Genomic DNA, 21,438 nt, shown 5'->3' on the forward strand with positions numbered 1-21,438 from the left:
ATATTGAGTGCAGGGGCGCGTTCATCGGGACACAGCGTTTTGGAACATTAAGATAGACATGTGATATATAGAAGAAACATGCTTCTCTGGCTTGTAAAACAAGGACTCATGTCGGCTCTATTAATTTAATTTCTGTCTGCAACGTTCGACAACGTTTGGCAACTGAATGTTGCCCCGGTAAGAACGAGCAAAAACCGTTCTTTGTGAATAGGGGATTGACGTAAATGTTTACATCTGCTGAACTTCTACGTGTTGACCTGTAAAAACGCTAAAAGACGCAGGAAATAGGGTTTCAAATGAGCGTTAAACCTCTGAAGACCTTTTACATGGTAGTTAAAGGTAGGTATAGGTATATATAGCAGATACATCTGCATTGGATTGTAGCATGCACAATTTCAATGTTGTAAATAAACAAACACTGGAGATAACTGATCAATTCATTATAATGATCTCAATATGGAAGAACTTGGGTGATTGGTTGCAAAAATTCCCGGTCAGTGCTATCCGGGATCCTTGGCATGCCTGCCCTAAACACTAACCTTAACCCCTACCCTAACCATTACCCTTGCCTAACCTTAACCCTTAACGTAACCATTTTAAATGTCAAATTCAATTGTATCTGTCACATGAGCCGAATACAACAGGTGAAGACCTTACCATGAAATGCTTACTTACGAGCCCTTAAACTAACAATGCAGAGTTTTAAAAAAGTTAGTAAGAAACATTTGCTAAATAAACAAAAGGAAAAACAGTAAAACAATGAGTGCCCGAGTGGTGCAGAAGTCTAAGGCACTGCATCTCAGTGCAAGAGGCATCACTACAGTCCCTGGTTCGAATCCAGGCTGTATCGTATCCGGCTGTGATTGGGAGTCCCATAGGGCGGCGCACAATTGGCCCAGCATCGTCCTTGTTTGGCCGGGATAAGCTGTCATTTTAAAGAAGAATTTGTTCTTAACTGACTTGCCTGTTTAAATAAAATAAAAAGTAAATGTAAAAACAATAAGGAGGCTATATACAAGGGGTACTGGTTCCAGAGTCAATGTGCAGGAGTACGAGGTGATTGAGGTAATATGTGCATGTCGGTATGGGTAAAGTGACTTGGCATAGATAATAAACAAAGAGTAGCAGCAGGGTGTGTGTGTTGGAGTGTCAGTGTGGTATGTGTGTGGTTAGAGTCCATTGAGTATACATTGAGCCTGTGCAAGAGACTCAGTGCAAACAATTATTATAATAAAATAAGGGTTCAATGCAAATTGTCCTGGTAGCCATTTGATTAACTGTTCAGCAGTCTTATGGCTTGGGAGTAGAAGCTGTTAAGGAGCCTTTTGGTCCCAGACTTGGGGCTCCGGTACCGCTTGCTGTGCGGTAGCAGAGAGAACAGTCTATGACTTCAGTGCCTGGAGTGTTTGACAATTTTTAGGGCCTTCCTCTAACACCGCCTGGTATAGAGTTCTACCCTCTATAGCGTCTTGCGGTTGGATGCCGAGCAGTTGCCATACCAAGCGGTGATGCAACTAGTCAGGATGCTCTCGATGGTCCAAGTTTAGAACTTTTTGAGGATCTGAGGTCCATTGCTAAATCTTTTCAGCCTCCAGAGGGGGAATAGCCATTGTCGTTCTCTCTTCACAACTTTATTGGTGTGTTTGGACCATGATAGGTCCTTAGTGATGTGGACACCAAGGAACTTGATGTTCTCGACCCGCTCCACTACAGCCCTGTCGATCTGAATGGGGGTGTGCTCAGCCCTCCGTTTCCTGAAGTCCGCGATTAGCTCCTTGGTCTTGCTCACGTTGAGGGAGAGGTTGTCCTGGCACCACACTGCCAGGTCTCTGACCTCGGTGATCAGGCCTACCATCGTTGCGTCGTCGGCAAACTTAATGATGGGGTTGGAGTCTTGCGTGGCGGATGTGTTGTTGCCTACCCACAGCACCTGGGGTGGCCCATCAGGAAGTCCAGGATCCAGTTGCAGAGAGAGGTGTTCAGTCCCAGGGTCCCTAGCTTAGTGATAAGCTTGGAGGGCACTGGTGTGTTGAACGCTGAGCTGTAGTCAATGAACAGCATTCTCACGTAGGTGTTCTTTTTGTCCAGGTGGGAAATTGCAGTGTGAAGTGCAATAGAGATTGCATCATCTGTGGATCTGTTGGGGCGGTATGCAAATTGGAGTGGGTCCATGTTGTCTGGGATGAGGGTGTTTGAGTTTGAGTTTATTTTATTTTTACAGGGACAGTGCACATTAATCAACGTTTCAGTAAAAGTGCCGGTTTTAGCCAGCCGGCTAATTTTCAACCGCAGTCCCTGGGCAGGTTATTAAAAACAATTACAATATAGACAATCATAGAACAGTGAGCACACGCAGAGTAACATAGGACAAGCAAGACATAGCATACAGACAGAGCAACATAGGACAAGCAAGATGTAGCATACATACAGAGCAACATAGAACAAAAAGCAACAAGACAAAATCCATAAAAACAACAGTGTTTCCACACCTCACAAGCTACAGACAACAGACAACATGGAAAGCGGCAATACACAGCTAGGGATTATGTTCACAAATCTGATTGACCTTTAGCCATGTCTTCATGCATTTTGTGAAAGTGTGATATGTGGTGCAGTTATGTGTGTCTGATGGCAGTGTATTCCAGACATGGGACGCTCTCACAGAGAAAGCGGATTTACTAAAGGTGCTTTTCCTTAAGGGAACTATACAGTCACCTCTCATGGCAGACCTTGTGGATCTACTGCCATATGTTTGGATTTTCTGTTTAACAAAAATACTGAGTGGAGGGGGAGCTAGGCCATTTAGGATCTTGAATACAAGACATGCGTCGGTGTATTGCACCAGATTTTACCAACTCAGGAGCTCATGCTTTCTGAGGATGTAATAGTGATGATGGCTATTGGGCTTCCTATCGAGCACTTTGAGAGCCTGTTTGTAGACAGACTGAATAGGTTTTAATGTTGTATAGCAAGCTTGGGTCCAACTAGTCAAGCAGTATGTTAAGTGGGGGAGTATCATCGATTTGAAGTACAGTCTTGCTACCTCTGTGGTAGCAAGACTGTGTTGATGTGAGCCATGAACAGCCTTTCAAAGCCTTTCATGGCTACAGATGTGAGTGCTACAGGGCGATAGTTACAGGGCGACAGGTTCCCTTGGCGTTCTTGGGCACACGGACTATGGTGGTCTGCTTTAAACATGTAGGTATTACAGACTGGGTCAGGGAGAGGTTGAAGATGTCAGTGAAGAAACTTACCAGCTGGTCAACTCATGCGCTAAGTATGCATCCTGGTAATCCGTCTGGCCCTGCAGCCATGTGAATGTTAACCTGTTTAAAGGTCTTACTCGCACCGGCTATGGATGGCGTGATCACACAGTTGTCCGGAACAGCTGGTGCACATATGCATGGTTCAGTGTTGCTTGCCTCGAAGCGAGCATAGAAAGCATTTAGCTGATCTGGTAGGCTCGTGTCACTGGGCAGCTCATGGCTGGGTTTCCCTTTGTAATCCGTTATAGTTTGCAAGCCCTGCCACATCCAACAATCGTCAGAGCCGGTGTAGTAGGATTCGATCTTAGTCCTCTATTGGCACTTTGCCTGTTTGATGGTTCGTCGGAGGGCATAGCAGGATTTTTTATAAGCGTCCGGATTAGTGTCCCACTCCTTGATAGCGGCAGCTCTAACCTTTAGCTCAGTGCGGATGTTGCCTGTAATCCATGGCTTCTGGTTGGAATATGTACGTACAATCACTGTGGAGACGAAGTCATCGATACACTTATTAATGAAGCCGTTGATGTGGTATACTTCTCAATGCTGTCAGATGAATCCCGGACCATATTTAAGTCTGTGCTAGCGAAACATTCCTGTAGCTTAGCATCCGCTTCATTGGACCACTTCCGTATTGAGCGTGTCACTGGTAATTCCTGTTTTAGTTTTTGCTTGTAAACAGGAATTAGAAGGATAGAGTTATGGTCAGATTTGCCAATTGGAGGGCAAGGGAGAGGTTTGTACGTGTCACTGTGTGTAGGTAACTGAGTAAAGGTAATCTAGAGTTTTTTCCCTCCAGTTGCACATGTGACATGCTGGTAGAAATGAGGTAAAACGTATTTCAGTTTTCTTGCATTTAAGTCCCCGGTCACTAGATTAGCATTTTCTTGTTTGCTTATGGCTTTAGAATTTCAACTTCAATGGGGTAGGTATGTCCCAAGGAACCCAGATAGCACAGACCAAAAATTCCCTGAGCCAGTTTCAAACAAGTTAGTACTCATTCAATCTGAAATAACCTATGATAGGAAAACAAACCTAAAAGTTAGCTCAATAACCATGGTGACGTCGTCAGTCACTCCTGTGTTGTTGTCCAGGCAGAGACATCCCTGCAGCACCTCTCTCTAAACATGCCACAGAGACTTGACAGAAAACCGTAAACGTGGAAAACCCTTGACCCTGGAAGACTAAGGCTAACATACCAAGCATGACTGTTGAGCTCAGCAGCCCAGTATTACTTATAATACTGGCAAGTCCTGTACTCTGCAATGGGCTGTAGTTATATAGAGCACATAGCTTTATGGTTTATGTTTATTTTTTGTTGTTGCTGAGAACTCATTCCAACTGACATATTCAATGGACAGAACAACAGCAAAATGCAGTGCTATAGATGGTTTATTAATCGGAATAATGAAAAACACTGGGACCGAGTAGCTAAGTAAACATGCAAATGTCAACCTGGAGTGCAGTATCATAGGATGATACATCCACTGGCCACAAGAAGTCACTGTTTAGTCTGGACTAGGCTCAGAATAAAATATCAATAGCCTAGTGTGTGTGTGTGTGTGTGTGTGTGTGTGTGTGTGTGTGTGTGTGTGTGTGTGTGTGTGTGTGTGTGTGTGTGTGTGTGTATCAATATCACACAAGCAATAAGGCTAGCGGCAGCTTCATGAAATACACAGTGGGAAAAACTGGATTTATCTCTCTATGCTGCAGATAATGACAGTACAGTATTATTATTTATTACAGGTGGAAATGCACTACAATGCAGCATATTAATTAAATAGAGATTATTATCAAAAGTGTAGCATGTGTTTTGCTATCATGTTTTACAGGCAATCTCACATAATAACAGTGTGTGTTTTTCCAGTGTGTGGGGATGCGCTGGCTGGGAGGGAGCATCTGTGTTCAAGTGTGATGGAGATTGCGGATGGCAGGTACAGAGAGAGAATGATGCTGTGCCTCTCCACCCTCTGGCCCTCCTGGTAGAGGCCCATAAGGTCAGGCAGGGTATGGTGGTCTGCAAAACAGCATCCAGGGACACTTACATGTAACTGCCATTCCCACTGCCCAACTGCCATTATTGATTCTATTTTAACCATGTTTTCATATTTTATGTTTCAAGACTGTTTTTCTTTTCTTCTCATTTTGTTGTAATAATGAAGTGTTATTCAAGCTGTTTCCATTCAGGCATATCCTGAATGTGACAAAATGCAGTCCATACAGGGTGTAGTTCTCCTGCTGCTCTCTCTATTTTACAGAATGTTTGAATTACTGTAGTAAGGGGAGGGTGGAGAGGGGGGAGGGGCAGAAATCGAGAGATAGGATAGGAAGAGAGAGACAGGAGCATGGCAAGAGAAGATAGAGAGAGAGGATGAGAGAGAGAGGAGCATGGCAAGAGAAGATAGAGAGAGAGGGGAGCATGGCAAGAGAAGAAAGAGAGAGAGAGGATGACAGAGAGAGGAGCATGGCAAGAGGAAGAAAGAGAGAGATAGGATTATTGCATGATTGGCTAAAGAGGGATTTAAAACTCTGCCCAGTTGGCTGTTGATTAGCCTTTCTCTCTTTGTGTGGGTGTGTTTTGGGGCTTATGCTATGTCACTGTGTGTGTGCAACTGAGCCAAGCTCTGCAGTTTGACCTAAAGCTGCACATTCCTTTCAGCTCACGTCAAAGCTGCCTGGGAGAGTAATAGCGAGAGAGAACAGTGCGAGGGGAAGAGCGAAAGAGCGAGTGAGAGAGAGTGAGAGAGGAGTGAGAGAGGAGTATGCCCTGTAATGTGGTGAGGGACTTAAAGGGGAAATAGGCAACAAACGATAAGAGGTTGTGGAGAAGCAGCTCTGAGCGTGGAGACATCAGCAGGAAGTAAGATATGGCTCTATTGGAAATTATGTTTCAGAATTATGTTCAACAGTTTGCCTGTCCTTTCTTTGTTGTGTTAAATTCCATGAAAAGCCATGGTGAGATTGCTTTCTGTGTGTGTGTGTTGCTGTTTAGAAAATGTGAAAAATGTTAACTTGAAACTCCCCCCACCACAATAACAGTGTTGTTTGTGGTGCTTTGCCATGACCTGAAAGAGAGCTTACTGACATCTGAGAACATGTATAATATGTTAGTGTAGAATTACTTAAAATTCATATGTATATAATATATATAGATATATTTGATATTGCATGAAATATATTTTTTTTCTTGGTAATTTGCAGAGATAAATATTTTTACTTGGCCATGTAATGAAGCTTGAACATGACTTCAACCTCCCCCAAAGAGATTAGTATAAAATCATCACATGCTTTATTATCCGTGTGTAAACTAATATTGTCTCGGCTGACAGATTCCTCACCGCCTTTCTGCTACTGCTTCTGCTATTGCTCCTATCTCATCTACCTGCTCAGTTCAACGTCTATTTTCAATTAATATTTGTTTGAGTTGTGAATTCAAGTTGAAATCAACAACAAATGTCCCCATGTCATTGGATTTAGGTTAAAAGTTGGGTGACAAAAAAATACGAAATGTCCTTATGTTGATAGATTTCTTTGTTGTTGAAATTACATGAAAACAACATTGATTCAACCCGTTTTTTTGCCCAGTGGGTGATAGCGTCTTTAATTCACCGTGTGAACATTTCTCAGGCACCTCTATTGTTCTTTTGAAGTCGTGGGCTCTTAAGTCCTCAACAACAACTGAAAGGAAACTCCGGTCCAAAGTGTATTGCTGCCTACTAATTAGGGAGGGTTGTAATGGGACTAATTTGTCAACATGTTGCGTTGTTGTTCTATATTGGCCAAACCCTGATATTGTAATAGGAGCACAATTTGATTTCCTTACTAGTTTGATATACATCTGTTAAATTTTGGAGTAATAACACAAATGATTGCAACACCATTAACACATTTTAGGAAAGTTTGGATTTTCTGAAACGGATGCCACAAATGCTCAAATCTAAGGTCATCCTTCCTTTAAAAATGATTTACTAAAGTGATATCATTAATAATTTTGGTCACAATGTTATTTCCCTTCATTTAAATTGACTAACACCAAGAGACACTAGACTCACCAAATGATCAATGGAATCCTCACATTTATGACATACTAAAAGGGTGTGATTAGCTAATCATTTTCTTTGTAGACCCCTCCTCAGATAACAGTTTGCCACCGGAGAGAATGCTCAAGGTCCTTACATATCTTTGTATTCAGTGATTTTTAAGGTGGTAACACTAATGACATAAAACCAAGGGACACATCATACTAGTAAAAAAGTATTTTAATAGCCTTCTTTGTTTTGATTGATCTATACAATATATTAAATATGTTTCCTCACTGTCTAGCCTTCAAAATAGTATATATATATATATATATATAAATCCCCAAAATATGTCACCACACCTCTTCACATCACCAGTGGGACAGGCCAACCTGCTCGCCCACAATAGTTTTTACAATGCATACAAATAGATGTGTTGCAGTAAAAAGGACTTACATATGTTTTAAATAAAACAGAGAATGTATTATTTGTAATGTTTTTGTCATTTTAAAGTGTTTTTACATGGTGTCAAAGTCAAGGGATAGCCTTTACCACCACAATTCCAGAATTACCCTATTGTGACTTTACTGTGACACAGTTCTTAACCCTGGGCTTTAAGCCAGTTTTCACACAATGCGTGCAGAAACAGCACATCTAGACCCAAGAAAAACAATTGCACCATTTCCTTCACATGCAAGGAAAGAGCTGACTGTGGTGCATTACACATTTTTCTTACTTTCCAGCAGCTCTTTCCACTGCAGTTTCATTTGAAATTTATATTTTAGTTCTATTTCATATTTAACTAGGCAAATCAGTTAAGAACAAATTCTTATTTACAATGACAGCCTAGGAACAGTGGGTTAACTGCCTTGTCCAGGGGCAGAACGACAGATTTTTACCTTGTCAGCTCAAGGATTCGATCTAGCAACCTTTCGGTTACTGGACCAACACTCTAACCACTAGGCTACCTGCCGCCCCAATTTAACTGGGTCTACAGAGGGTTATTAGAAATTATTTATGATTTTATATGGGTCGTGTTCTGTCGGGATTCATAGGAGGAGTTGCAAAATATTAACCAAACACCAATGAAGCACTATTCAATACCAATAGGGTTTTATTTATGATATGCATAATTCATGCTGTCTATCTTCATAAGACTGTCTTTTATCTTCATGCACAGTACTGTAGTAATCTTTACTAGCATGTTGTTCATCTTAACTATACATGTTGCACCACCATGAAGTTAGATTCACTCTACTACAAAGGCCAGTGCCCTTTTCAAAAGTCATGACTTTACCCTTTTTTTGTTTGTCTTCCACCCATTTTGAGGTTGTTCAGTTACATTGTAAAAACAAAAAACAAAGCCAATTTATCCAATTGCTTAATCAGCGTTATTCTGTGAGCTGAGTGTACTTCAAATGGACAAGAATTTGAGCTAATGTGTTGTTTACTCAACAACTCTGCTCGAAGTGAGCTGAATTTGAAGAAGCTTGTTGCGTAAAATTACAAATTCATGTTTGCCTTTGGAAGGTTAGGCAACACTGTATGTTGGTTCAGCTATATGGCCAAATGCTGCGCAAACTCACAATCCTATTGCAGCTGGTTGCCTTACAATTGTACGTTAAATCAACATACTCTGCTTGTTGAGTAAAATTGCAAATGTATGTTTGCTCAAAACCACACCCAACATTATCATATTTCCCAGAGCATGGTCTATTGCAGGTTGATTTTCATAATTGTTTGTTTCAATACCTGTGTTTTTGCATGTTTTTGCATTGGTTGATTAATCTTATGGAACATAAATAACATACATTTTTCTAAACTAATCCAATCTGTTAGTAGTTTGACTTTTTCCATGTGTTACTGAGATGGCTGTCCCAGTCTATATGATTTAGGTAGTCTCAATAATCATAATCAATCATCTCTTCCCTGGCAGCCATTCTCAATGCGGGTTGCGGGTGATTTCAAATGTTCAATTGTTGCATATCTTCACTCTGGTTGGATTCCAATAGGAGTTACACATCACTTTGCAATCCAGCATAATGTGACTTGCAGGCTTGATGTGGCCTGTAAACCAGGAGTTTCAGACCACTGCGTTAGGGTGTATCTAGGCCTTCAAAGAAAGGCCTTATGATATACACTACTGGTCAAAAGTTTTAGAACACCTACTCATACAAGGGTTTTTCTTTATTTTGACTATTTTCTACATTGTAGAATAATAGTGAAGACTTCAAAACTCTGAAATAACACATATGGAATCATGAAGTAACCAAAAAAGTGTTAACGAAATCAAAATATATTTTATATTTGAGATTATTCAAATAGCCACCCTTTGCCTTGATGACAGGTTTGCACACACTTGGCATTCTCTGAACCAGCTTCACCTGGAATGCTTTTGCGAGCACTTGTTGGCTGCTTTTCCTTCACTCTGTGGTCCTACTCATCCCAAACCATCTAAATTTGGTTGAGGTCAGGGGATTGTGGAGGCCAGGTCATCTGATGCAGCACTTCATCACTCTCCTTCTTGGTAAAATAGCCCTTACACAGCCTGGGGGTGTGTTGGGTCATTGTCCTGTTGAAAAACAAATGATAGTCCCACTTAGCGCAAACCAGATGGGATGGCGTATCACTGCAGAATGCTGTGGTAGCCATGCTGGTGCCTTGAATTCTAAATAAACCACAGACAGTGTCACCAGCAAAGCACCCCCACACCATAACACCTCCTCTTCCATGCTTTACAGTGGGAAATACACATGCGGAGATCATCAGTTCACCCACACCGCGTCTCACAAAGACACAGTGGTTGGAACCAAAAATCTCAAATTTGGACTCCAGACCAAAGGACAAATTTCCACCAGTCTAATGTCCATTGCTCGTGTTTCTTGGCCCAAGCAAGTCTCTTCTTATTGGTGTCCTTTAGTAGTGGTTTCTTTGCAGCAATTCGACCATGAAGGCCTGATTCACACAGTCTTCTCTGAACAGTTGATGTTGATGTCACGACTTCTGCTGAAGTCGATGCCCCTCCTTGTTCGGGTGGTGCTCGGCGGTCGACGTCACCGGTCTTCTAGCCATCATTGATCCATTTTTCATTTTTCCATTGGTTTTGTCTTGTCTTCCTACACACCTGGTTCCAATCCCATTTATTACATGCTGTGTATTTAACCCTCTGTTTCCCCTCATGTCTTTGTCGGAGATTGTTTGTGGTTATGTGTTCGTAAATTTTGTAGAGGTGTGCGACGGGTATGTTCACCCATGTTTATTTTATGTACGTTGGTTTTGGAGTTTGTTTTAATATGTTAAACTACTCCAGTTACACCAAGTTGGTTTCTCCTGCGCATGACTTCCCTGCCACCTACACACACGACAATGACAGAATCGCCGACCAAAATTATGAAGTCAGCAGGAGAGGATACCCCGGACATGGAGGTGGAGGAGCGCGTCCAGGAGCAAGCGAAGAAGCTTCACCATCTGTGCGCCGCCATGGATCGCGTTGTCCAGAATATGGACCGCTGGGAGAGACAGGGAGTTCTTCCAGCGCCTCCACCAGCCCAACCGGGGTCTATACTGCGCGCCCCTTCTCAACCTGAACCCAGTGGAATCCGTATATCCATGCCTCAGGGGTATGACGGAAATACTGCCGGCTGCCAGGGTTTCCTCCTCCAATTAGACCTTTATCTGGCCACGGTGCACCCAGTTCCATCAGACCGTGAGAAGAGTTTCGCCCTCGTCTCATGCCTCACCGGGAGAGCCCTGGAATGGGCCAGCGCTGTGTGTGGAGGAGGAGATGCGGCGTTGGACCATTATGAGGAGTTCACCCGCCCGTTTTCGGGCAGTCTTCGACCACCCACCCGAGGGCAGAGCGGCGGGTGAGTGCCTCTACCATCTGAGGCAGGAGACGAGGAGCGTCCAGGATTTTGCCCTGGAGTTCAGGACCCTTGCAGCCGGTGCAGGATGGAATCACGGAGCCCTGATCGACCATTACTGCTGCAGTCTGCGGGAGGACGTCCGTCGAGAGCTGGCCTGCAGAGACACCACCCTCACCTTCGACCAGCTGGTGGATCTGTCCATCCGGCTGGACAACTTGCTGGCGGACGTTCAGATCGGGGTCTGGTGGTTCCATCCTCCCGCACCCCCCTCCTATACCCATGAAGCTGGGAGAGAGGGTGCACAGGGAGACCGGAGGGGGTTCCTGCTCGTGCACCATCTGTGACCGCAGAGGTCACACTGCTGGTCGGTGCCGGGTAGGTTCTTCTGGGAATCGAGGTAGCAGGCAGGGCGCTCTGGTGCCACTCCAGGTGACTAGGCACCATTCTCATCCAGAGCCCTCTGTTGCCTATATTTTTGTGTCTGTCACTTTTCCAGATTTTTTCCCCCCTTCGTTCCCCGCATAAGGTGCTAGTAGATTCAGGCACGGCTGGGAATTTTATTGATCAAGCGTTTGCTCATAGTTTAGGGATCCCTATTGTACCCGTGAATGTGCCTTTCCCCGTTCACACATTAGATAGTCGACCATTAGGGTCAGGGTTTATCAGGGAGGCCACAGCTCTTTTGAGTATGGTGACGCAGGGGGGTCACAAGGAAAAAAATGTGTATTTTCCTTATTGACACTCCTGCGTATCCCGTGGTGCTGGGTCTACCTTGGCTAACGTTCCATAACCCCACTTTTTCTTGGCCACAGAGGGCTCTCATGGGGGGGGGGTCGCGAGAGTGCTCAGGTAGGTGTGTAGGGGTTTCCATTGGTGCTACACGGTGGAAAGTCCAGACCAGGTCTCCACCGTCCACATTCCCCCTGAATATGCCGATTTGGCTCTTGCCTTCTGTAAAAAGAAGGCGACTCAATTACCACCCCATCGACAGGGGGATTGTGCGATAAATCTCATGGTAGACGCTGCACTTCCCAGGAGTCACGTGTATCCCCTGTCACAGGTGGAGACGGTGGCTATGGAAACATATGTCTCCGAATCCCTGCATCAGGGGTACATTCGGTCCTCCATTTCACCCGTCTCCTCGAGTTTCTTTTTTGTGAAGAAGAAGGATGGAGGTCTGCGCCCGTGCATTGATTATCGAGGTCTCAATAAAATCATGGTGGGGTACAATTACCCGCTACCTCTGATCGCCCCGGCGATTGAGTTAATGCACAGGGCGCGCTTCTTCACTAAACTGGATCTCAGGAGTGCGTACAACCTGGTGTGTATCCGAGAGGGAGACAAGTGGAAGACAGCATTTAGTACCACCTCAGGGCATTATGAGTACCTCGTCATGCCGTACGGTTTGAAGAATGCTCCATCAGTCTTCCAATCTTTTGTAGACGAGATTTTCAGGGACCTGCACGGGCAGGGTGTAGTGGTGAATATCGATGACATTCTGATATACTCCACTACACGCGCCGAGCATGTTTCCCTGGTGCGCAGAGTGCTTGGTCGCCTGTTGGAGCATGACCTGTATGTCAAGGCTGAGAAATGCCTGTTCTTTCAACAGTCCGTCTCCTTCTTAGGGTATCGCCTATCCACGTCAGGAGTGGAGATGGAAAGTGACCGCATTGCAGCCGTGCATAATTGGCCGACTCCCACCACGGTGAAGGAGGAAGGAGGTGCAGCGATTTTAGGGTTTGCCAATTACTACCGGAGGTTTATCCGGGGTTTTGGTCAGGTAGCTGCTCCCATTACCTCACTATTGAAGGGGGGACCGGTGCGGTTGCAGTGGTCGGCTGGGGCGGACAGGGCTTTTAGGCAACTGAAGGCTCTGTTTACCTCGGTTCCTGTGTTGTCTCATCCGGATCCCTCTTTGCAATTCATAGTGAAGGTGGACGTGTCTGAGGCTGGGATAGGAGCTGTGCTCTCTCAGCGCTCGGGTAAGCCACCTAAGCTCCGCCCCTGTGCCTTCTTCTCTAAGAAGCTCAGCCCGGCGGAACGAAACTATGATGTGGGGGACCGGGAGCTGTTAGCTGTCGTCAAGGCTTTGAAGGTGTGGAGACATTGGCTTGAGGGGGCTAAACACCCTTTTCTCATCTGGACTGACCACCGCAATCTGGAGTACATCCGGAAGGCGAGGACACTGAATCCTCGCCAGGCAAGGTGGGCCATGTTTTTCACGCGTTTTGTGTTTACCCTCTCTTACAGACCAGGCTCCCTGAACGTTAAGGCAGACGCACTGTCCCAGCTGTATGACACAGAGGGGCGGTCCATAGATCCTACTCCCATAATCCCAGCCTCTTGTTTGGTGGCACCGGTAGTGTGGGATCTGGACGCGAACATTCAGCGGGCGTCACGTGCAGAGCCCGTTCCCCCTCAGTGTCCAGCTGGGCGTCTGTACAGTGGGGGGGGGGGAGTATTTGATCCCCTGCTGATTTTGTACGTTTGCCCACTGACAAAGAAAGGATCAGTCTATAATTTTAATGGTAGGTTTATTTGAACAGTGAGAGACAGAATAACAACAAAAATATCCCTTTAAGAGTGTGCTCCTAATCTCAGCTCGTTACCTGTATAAAAGACACCTGGGAGCCAGAAATCTTTCTGATTGAGAGGGGGTCAAATACTTATTTCCCTCATTAAAATGCAAATCATTCTCTAACATTTTTGACATGCGTTTTTCTGGATTTTTTTGTTGTTATTCTGTCTCTCACTGTTCAAATAAACCTACTATTAAAATTATAGACTGATCATTTCTTTGTAAGTGGGCAAACATACAAAATCAGCAAGGGATCAAATACTTTTTTCCCCCACTGTACGTTCCGTCTGCTGTCCGCGACCGATTGATCTACTGGGCTCACACGTCACCCTCCTCTGGTCATCCTGGGATCGGTCGGACGATGCGCTGTCTTAGTGGGAAATACTGGTGGCCCACTTTAGCTAAGGACGTGAGGGTTTATGTTTCCTCCTGCTCAGTGTGTGCCCAGTGCAAAGCTCCTAGACACCTACCCAGAGGTAAGTTACAACCCTTACCCGTTCCACATCGGCTGTGGTTGCACTTGTCGGTGTATTTCCTAACCGATCTTCCACCTTCAAGGTAACACCACGATCCTGGTCGTTGTGGATCGTTTTTCTAAGTCCTGTCATCTCCTCCCTTTGCCCGGTCTCCCTACGGCTCTGCAGACTGCGGAGGCTCTGTTTACACACGTCTTCCAGCACTACGGGGTGCCTGAGGATATAGTGTCTGATCAGGGTCCCCAGTTTACATCAAGGGTCTGGAAGGCGTTCATGGAACGTCTGGGGGTCTCGGTCAGCCTTACCTCGGGTTTTCACCCTGAGAGTAACGGGCAGGTGGAGAGAGTAAACCAAGATGTGGGTAGGTTTCTGAGGTCTTATTGCCAGGACCGGCCGGGGGAGTGGGCGGCGTTCGTGCCCTGGGCAGAGATGGCCCAGAACTCACTCCACCACTCCCCCACTAACCTCTCTCCCTTTCAGTGTGTGTTGGGGTATCAGCTGGCTCTGGCCCCTTGGCATCAGAGTCAGACCGAGGCTCCTGCGGTGGACGACTGGTTCCGGCGCGCGGAGGAAACCTGGGACGCCGCTCACGTCAACCTTCATCGCGCCGTACGGCGCCAGAAAGTTTGCCGCAGACCGTCACCGCAGCGAGGCCCCGGTGTTTGCACCGGGGGACAGGGTCTGGCTCTCATTCCGAAATCTGCCCCTCCGCCTGCCCTGCCGGAAGCTTGGTCCTCGGTTTGTGGGGCCGTTTAAAGTCCTGAGGAGAGTGAACGAGGTATGTTATAGGTTAAAGCTTCCCCCCATTACCGCATTAACCCCTCGTTCCATGTGTCTCTCGTCAGGCCGGTGGTGGCTGGCCCGCTCCAGGAGGCAGAGGTGCGGGAGGTTCCTCCGCCCCCTCTGGACATTGAGGGGGCCCCGGCGTACTCCGTTCGATCCATCCTGGATTTGAGACGTCGGGCGAGGGGCCTTCAGTACCTCGTGGACTGGGAGGGGTACGGTCCGGAGGAGAGATGCTGGGTTCCGGTGGAGGATGTGTTAGATCCTTCCCTGCTGCGAGAGTTCCATCGTCTCCATCCGGATCGCCCTGCACCTTGTCCTCCAGGTCGTCCCCGAGGCCGGTGTCGACGCACTGCTGGAGCAGCGCATCAAGGGGGGGGTACTGTCACAACTTCTGCCGAAGTCGATACCCCTCCTTGTTCGGGTGGTGCTTGGCGGTCGACGTCATTGGTCTTCTAGCCATCATTGATCCATTTTTCCATTGGTTTTGTCTTGTCTTCCTACACACCTGGTTCCAATCCCATTTATTACATGCTGTGTATTTAACCCTCTGTTTCCCCTCATGTCTTTGTCGGAGATTGTTTGTGGTTATGTGTTCGTAAATTTCGTAGAGGTGTGCGACGGGTATGTTCACCCATGTTTATTTTATGTACGTTGGTTTTGGAGTTTGTTTTAATATGTTAAACTACTCCAGTTACACCAAGTTGGTTTCTCCTGCGCCTGACTTCCCTGCCACCTACACACACGACAATGACAGTTGAGATGTGTCTGTTACTTAAACTCTGGGAAGCATTTACTTGGGCTGTAATTTCTGGGGCTGGTAACTCTAATGAACTTATCCTCTGCAGCAGAGGTAACGTCTTCAATTGCTGTGGCGGTCCTTATGAGAACCACTTTCATCATAGCACTTGATGGTTTTTGCAACTGCACTTGAAGAAACTTTCAAAGTTCTTGACATTTTCCACATTGAGTGACCTTCATGTCTTAAAGTAATGATGGACTGTGGTTTCTATTTGCTTATTTGAGCTGTTCTTGACATAATATGGACATGGTCTTTTAACAAATAGGGCTATCTTCTGTATACCACCCCTATCTTGTCACAACACAACTGATTGGCTTAAACGCATTAGGAAGGAAAGAAATTCCACAAATTATCATTTAAGAAGGCACACCTGTTAATTTAAATGTATTCCAGGTGACTACCTCATGAAGCTGGTTGAGAGAATGCCAAGAGTGTGCAAAGCTGTCATCAAGGCAAAGGGTGGCTATTTGAAGAATCTCAAATATAAAATATATTTTGATTTGTTGAACACTTTTTTGGTTACTACATGATTCCATGTGTTATTTCATAGTTTTCATGTCTTCACTATTATTCTGCAATGTAGAAAGTAGTCAAAATAAAGAAAAACCCTTGAATGAGTAGGTGTTATAAAACTTTTGACCAGTAGTTTATGTAATGTAAAGAGTTTAATATTTTACACTGGGAAATATCCAAATGAGGTTGAATAAATTCTCAAGTTGAATTGTATGTTCACTCAACTTAAGATTCGAAGTTGAATGAACATTTCAACTTGAGAATGTATGTTGGTTCAGCTATATTCTCAAATGTTGAGCAAACTCACAATCCTATTGTAGCTTGTTGCCTTACAATTGTAGGTTGAATCAACATATTATTATAGTGTTGTCGCTACAGAGGCCTGCTGAGGACAAACATAGGGAAACAGTACCCTAGTGTGCTCTCCTATAACAGTGTGTCTGGTCTTTTCCTCCCCAGCATGTTGCTGTCTTTCCTGGCTTTGTGTTGTGGCGGAGCAGCTGTTCTGTATGTCCTGTACTCCTGGTTGATCCCTGCAGCTGTGCAGTACAATGCATGGTTGGCCCTGCTCTGGCACGACGCCATTGTAGAGAGGGCACTCAATATCCTCACCCGATCCACCCGACCCCAGGTGACCTTTCAGACCTTTCACCCTTTGGAACTCATGTTTACTCAGTTACATTCACTCGTTTGTTAATGCAGAAAAGTGATAGAAGATTTTTTTTTAATCTTTCCCCTGTATTAATATCAGAAGTTTCTTCTGGTCTGGTTCTTTGTTTCTTCTCACTCAAACCCTCATTCTCCCTCTGATGCCCAGCGTCTTCTGAGAGCAGTTCAGAAGAAGGCAATCAAAGGAGACCCTCAGAGTGTCATCTCTACTATCGATTACTTCTGCAGGCATTCTGAATGGGCCATGAATGTGGGAGATGAGAAAGGTATTGTACACCTTGTACTCCTTGTGTTCTGCTTTCGTGTGCATTTCCTGGTTGCCTCCTCTCTCAGTGTGTTCTTACACACTCTCTTGAATGTTGACCTGTGGATTCTTCCCTCCCTCTACAAGTCTATCTTGTTTCGTGAGAGAATAGCCTTAAGACTTATCATGAAGCTCAGTCATGAATGTACAGTTTCTCTGGGTCAATAAGACATCTGCATGACTTCACGTGCATAGAGGGGTACTTGACACACAGACACGTGCCAGAAGCACATGCCACAAACACAGTCAGTCAAATAACTGGTTACTTTTGAATATATACTGGTATGTGGTAATATGCCGTATGTTACCTAGGAAACTACACAAAGAACTGTGTAGTTATATTAGTCACATTATTGTCCTGTCTGTGTATTTAGGGGCCATCTTGGACTCTGTGGTGTGCGAGGTTAGTCCATCCACTGCCCTAGAGCTGGGTACGTACTGTGGTTATTCCACTGTTCGTATTGCCCGCCTGCTGCCCCCTGGCACCAAGCTCATTACCCTGGAGTTCAACCCAGACTATGCCGCTGTGGCTCGTCAGATCATTGAGTATTCTGGGCTCCAGGACAAGGTGAGGGTGCTATGGACAGACGGGCTGAATTCAATAGAACACACATTGTGGTTTTTAATGTATGCTTAAACATTGCTCTGGTGTGTTGACTGAATTTCAAACAGGTATACAGTAGATAGAGTCAATCATATTTATGTTATTAAAACTCCCATGATGTTTTGGCAGATTTGTCTGGTGGAAGGAGCCTCAGGAGATCTAATCCCCAAGATGCAGGAGCTATTTGGGATTAAAACGTTTGATTTTGTCTTCTTGGACCACTGGAAAGACCGCTACCTGCCTGATACCAAACTTCTGGAGGTAAAAAAACAGCTGTATATGTCTGCAATTACCCTGTATATGTACTGTATTTCTTTGCATGAAAATGAACAGCAGCCAATTCTTCCCTTGTTCCTTTGCGTCTTTCGTCAGGAGTGTCAGCTGCTGAGGAAAGGATCCATACTGCTAGCAGACAATGTCATCTGTCCTGGAACCCCTGACTACTTGGAATATGTCAGAAACAGCCCCCGGTACGAGAGCAAATATTTCAAATCCCACCTGGAGTACACTAAAGTGGAGGATGGCCTGGAGAAATCTGTGTTCTTGGGATAAAGACGTGACAGGCCTTGGTTCACATTCAATAACACCTACTGCACCTATGTTTATCCAGTATCTTTGTTTACTTACCTACTGCCCATGTACACACTAAGGAGTGGCACTGTGAAAACAAAACATCTATCTGAAAGGGTCTGTGCAAATGGGATCCTTGGGACGTCCCTGCTCCATTGAAGTTGACATTTAAAATGGTTATGGTTAGGGTAAGTGTTAAGGTTAAGGTTGGGTAAGGGTTAAGGTTAGAGTTAAATTTTATGGTAGGGACATCCCAAGTATTCCGGATAGCACTGACCTATCTGTAAGGAAGGTCTACCTGCTACTTTTAGAGGACCCAGCACCATTTTGACACTACTGCGTAAATTCTGCAATGTGGGTTTAATTGAATTGAGCTCTCTGTATCCTTCCGTCTACCATAGTGGAGCACAAAAGGAAGGGCGGGTGTATTGTCCCTATTCACAAAGCCTTTATTTGACAGTTTAAAACTACTTAGTGTTGTGTAATAGGAGTCAAACCAAGATGAATAAAATCAGGATGTCATCTTATTACCATATTTCTGATGTGATTACAGTAAAAGGCAGTGCTTTACATTATATTCTTTATGCTTCACATTTTGTAAAATTGTTGTATATTACATGTTAGTCATTTAGCTGACACTTATACAGAGCAACTTACAGGAGCAATTAGGGTTAAGTGCCTTGCTCAAGGGCACATCGGTCGATTTTTCACCAAGTTACTGGCCCAACGCTCTTAACCGCTAGACTACCTGCTGCCCTATAATTTAATTTATCAATTGCAAACCTTGCTTGTCAGGCATCAATTGTTTAATACTTGCAAGATTTGCTGAACATTCATATTTTTAATGATGGATTTTACTCAGATTATTTTGAACCCATCTTTGTAATGAAGGGTTGGGAGTTGTGATGATAATGAAGATATTGAGAACAAAGGACAAATGCTTAAATCCAATTAATGTCTTTATTAACATCGCAAAGGATGGGTCGTGCTCAGAAGAATACCTTGCCAAACCTACATTTACATCTCTCTAACTTAAACAACATGCACATCCTAGGATCATTACAGAATTGATCATTACAGAAACATCAGGTCGGTTACAGTGCCTTCAAAAAGTATTCATACCGCTTGACTTATTCCACATGTTGTTGTGTTACAGCCTGAATTCAAAATCAATAAAATTGATTGTTTTTCTCACCCATCTACACACAAAACTCCATAATAAAAAAGTGAAAAGATGTTTTTAGAAATGCTTGCAAATGTATTGAAAATGAAATACAGAAATATCTCATTTATACCTTTGGCAGCGATTACAGCTGTGAGTCTTTCTGGGTACGCCTCTAAGAGCTTTCCACACCTGGACATTTTCCTAGAATTCTTTTCAGAATCCTTCAAGAGCTGTCAAATTGGTCGTTAATCATTGTTACACAACTATTTTCAGGTCTTGCCAGAGATTTTCAAGTAGATTTAAGTCAAAACTGTAACTCGGCCATTCAGGAACAAGCAACTCCAGTGTAGATCTGGTCTTGTGTTTTAGGTTATTGTCCTGCTGAAAGGTGAATTCATCTTCTAGTATCTGGTGGAAAGCAGACTGAACCAGGTTTTTCTCTAGTGTAAAAACTGATCTGAGTTGTGGTGGTAAAAGGACTGTATCTTGCTGTAACTGTTGGTTTGAGTTAGGGCGTGGTGCAGATCCCATTAGAGATTGTGGTTTATTATTTCAGTTAAATTGTTGAAGATAATGATGACAGATGATAACATGGTTGAGGATGTAAGGATGGGATGGTTACTTGGTCATAAACATCCAAATACACAAAGGAAAGTGTTACAAGAGAAAATGTGTCTTGTAGCATACCACTTACAAACAGAAATGGTAAGATCTGCCACACTGATTAGTGACAGGTGTGGGTATTTAAAGGTTGTGAAGGAGCTGGAGTCCCGCCTCTGCTGGAGGGGGATTGGAGAGGGGATGGTGGTTGGTGATAGGGTGAGGGGACTGTCGGTCAGGGTAGAGGCAATTAGACTGCATCTAGGATTTTGCCTGTGCTTAGCTCCATTCCATTTCTTTTTTATCCTGAAAATCTCACCGGTCCTTAATGATTACAAGCATACCCATAACATGATGCAGCCACCACTATGTTGAGAATATGTAGAGTGATACACAGTAATGTGTTGTATTTTCCCCAAATTAAAGACTTACTGCCTTGTCTCCTCTTTTATTCTGTACTGGCTTCCTTCTTTTCTACAATGTTGTTGATCCATCCTCAGCTTTCTCCTATCACAGCCATTAAACTCTGTAACTGTTTTAAAGTCACCATTGGACTCATGGTGAAATCCCTGAGAGGTTTCATTCCTCTCCGGCAACTGAGTTAGGAACAACTTTGTAGTTACTGTGTGTATTAATACACCATCCAAAGTGTAATTAATAACTTCACCATGCTCAAAGGGATATTCAATATCTGCTTTTTTTTACCCATTTCCCAATAGGTGCCCTTTGCGAGGCATTGGAAAACCTCCCTGGTCTTTGTGGTTGAATCTGTGTTTCAAATTCACTGCTCGACTGAGGGACCTTACAGATAATTGTATGTGTGGGGTACAGAGATGAGGTAGTCCTCCAGAAATCATGTTTTAAACTATTATTGCACATAAAGTGAGTCCATGAAACTTATGTGACTTGTTAAGCACATGTGTACTCATTAACTTATTTAGGCTTACCATAACAAAGGGGTTGAATACTTATTGACGCAAGACATTTCAGGTTTTCATTTTTAATACATTTGTAAAAAAAAAAATCTAAAATCATAATTCCACTTTGACATTATGGGGTATTGTGTGTATGTCAGTGACAAAAACAACTACATTTAATCAATGTTAAATGAAGGCTGGAACACAACAAAATGTGGAACAAGTCAGGGATTGTGAATATTTTCTGAAAGCATTGTACATATTCACTTTGGTCACCATAGCTTGAAGGTAATGTATGCAGTGGTA

General features: G+C 44.1%; 1 protein-coding gene across 2 annotated transcripts; it reads left to right on the top strand.

Moving 5' to 3' along the window:
- The first annotated feature begins 37 nt into the window (after positions 1 to 37).
- Positions 38 to 20,664, top strand: comta (catechol-O-methyltransferase a). 2 transcript variants are annotated; one of them, XM_029723952.1, is made up of 6 exons: positions 38 to 339; positions 16,763 to 16,934; positions 17,121 to 17,238; positions 17,651 to 17,844; positions 18,010 to 18,141; positions 18,253 to 20,664. In XM_029723952.1, exons 2-6 carry the CDS (start codon positions 16,764 to 16,766, stop codon positions 18,430 to 18,432), a joined length of 795 nt encoding a protein of 264 aa, XP_029579812.1. In that variant the 5' UTR covers positions 38 to 339; position 16,763; the 3' UTR covers positions 18,433 to 20,664. The 2 variants fall into 2 exon arrangements, with proteins under 2 accessions (XP_029579812.1, XP_029579811.1); XM_029723951.1 differs by lacking the exon at positions 38 to 339 and adding an exon at positions 5,824 to 6,123.
- Positions 20,665 to 21,438: the final 774 nt, after the last annotated feature.

The sequence above is a fragment of the Salmo trutta genome, chromosome 30 (assembly GCF_901001165.1).
Source record: "Salmo trutta chromosome 30, fSalTru1.1, whole genome shotgun sequence".
NCBI lineage: Eukaryota > Metazoa > Chordata > Actinopteri > Salmoniformes > Salmonidae > Salmo > Salmo trutta.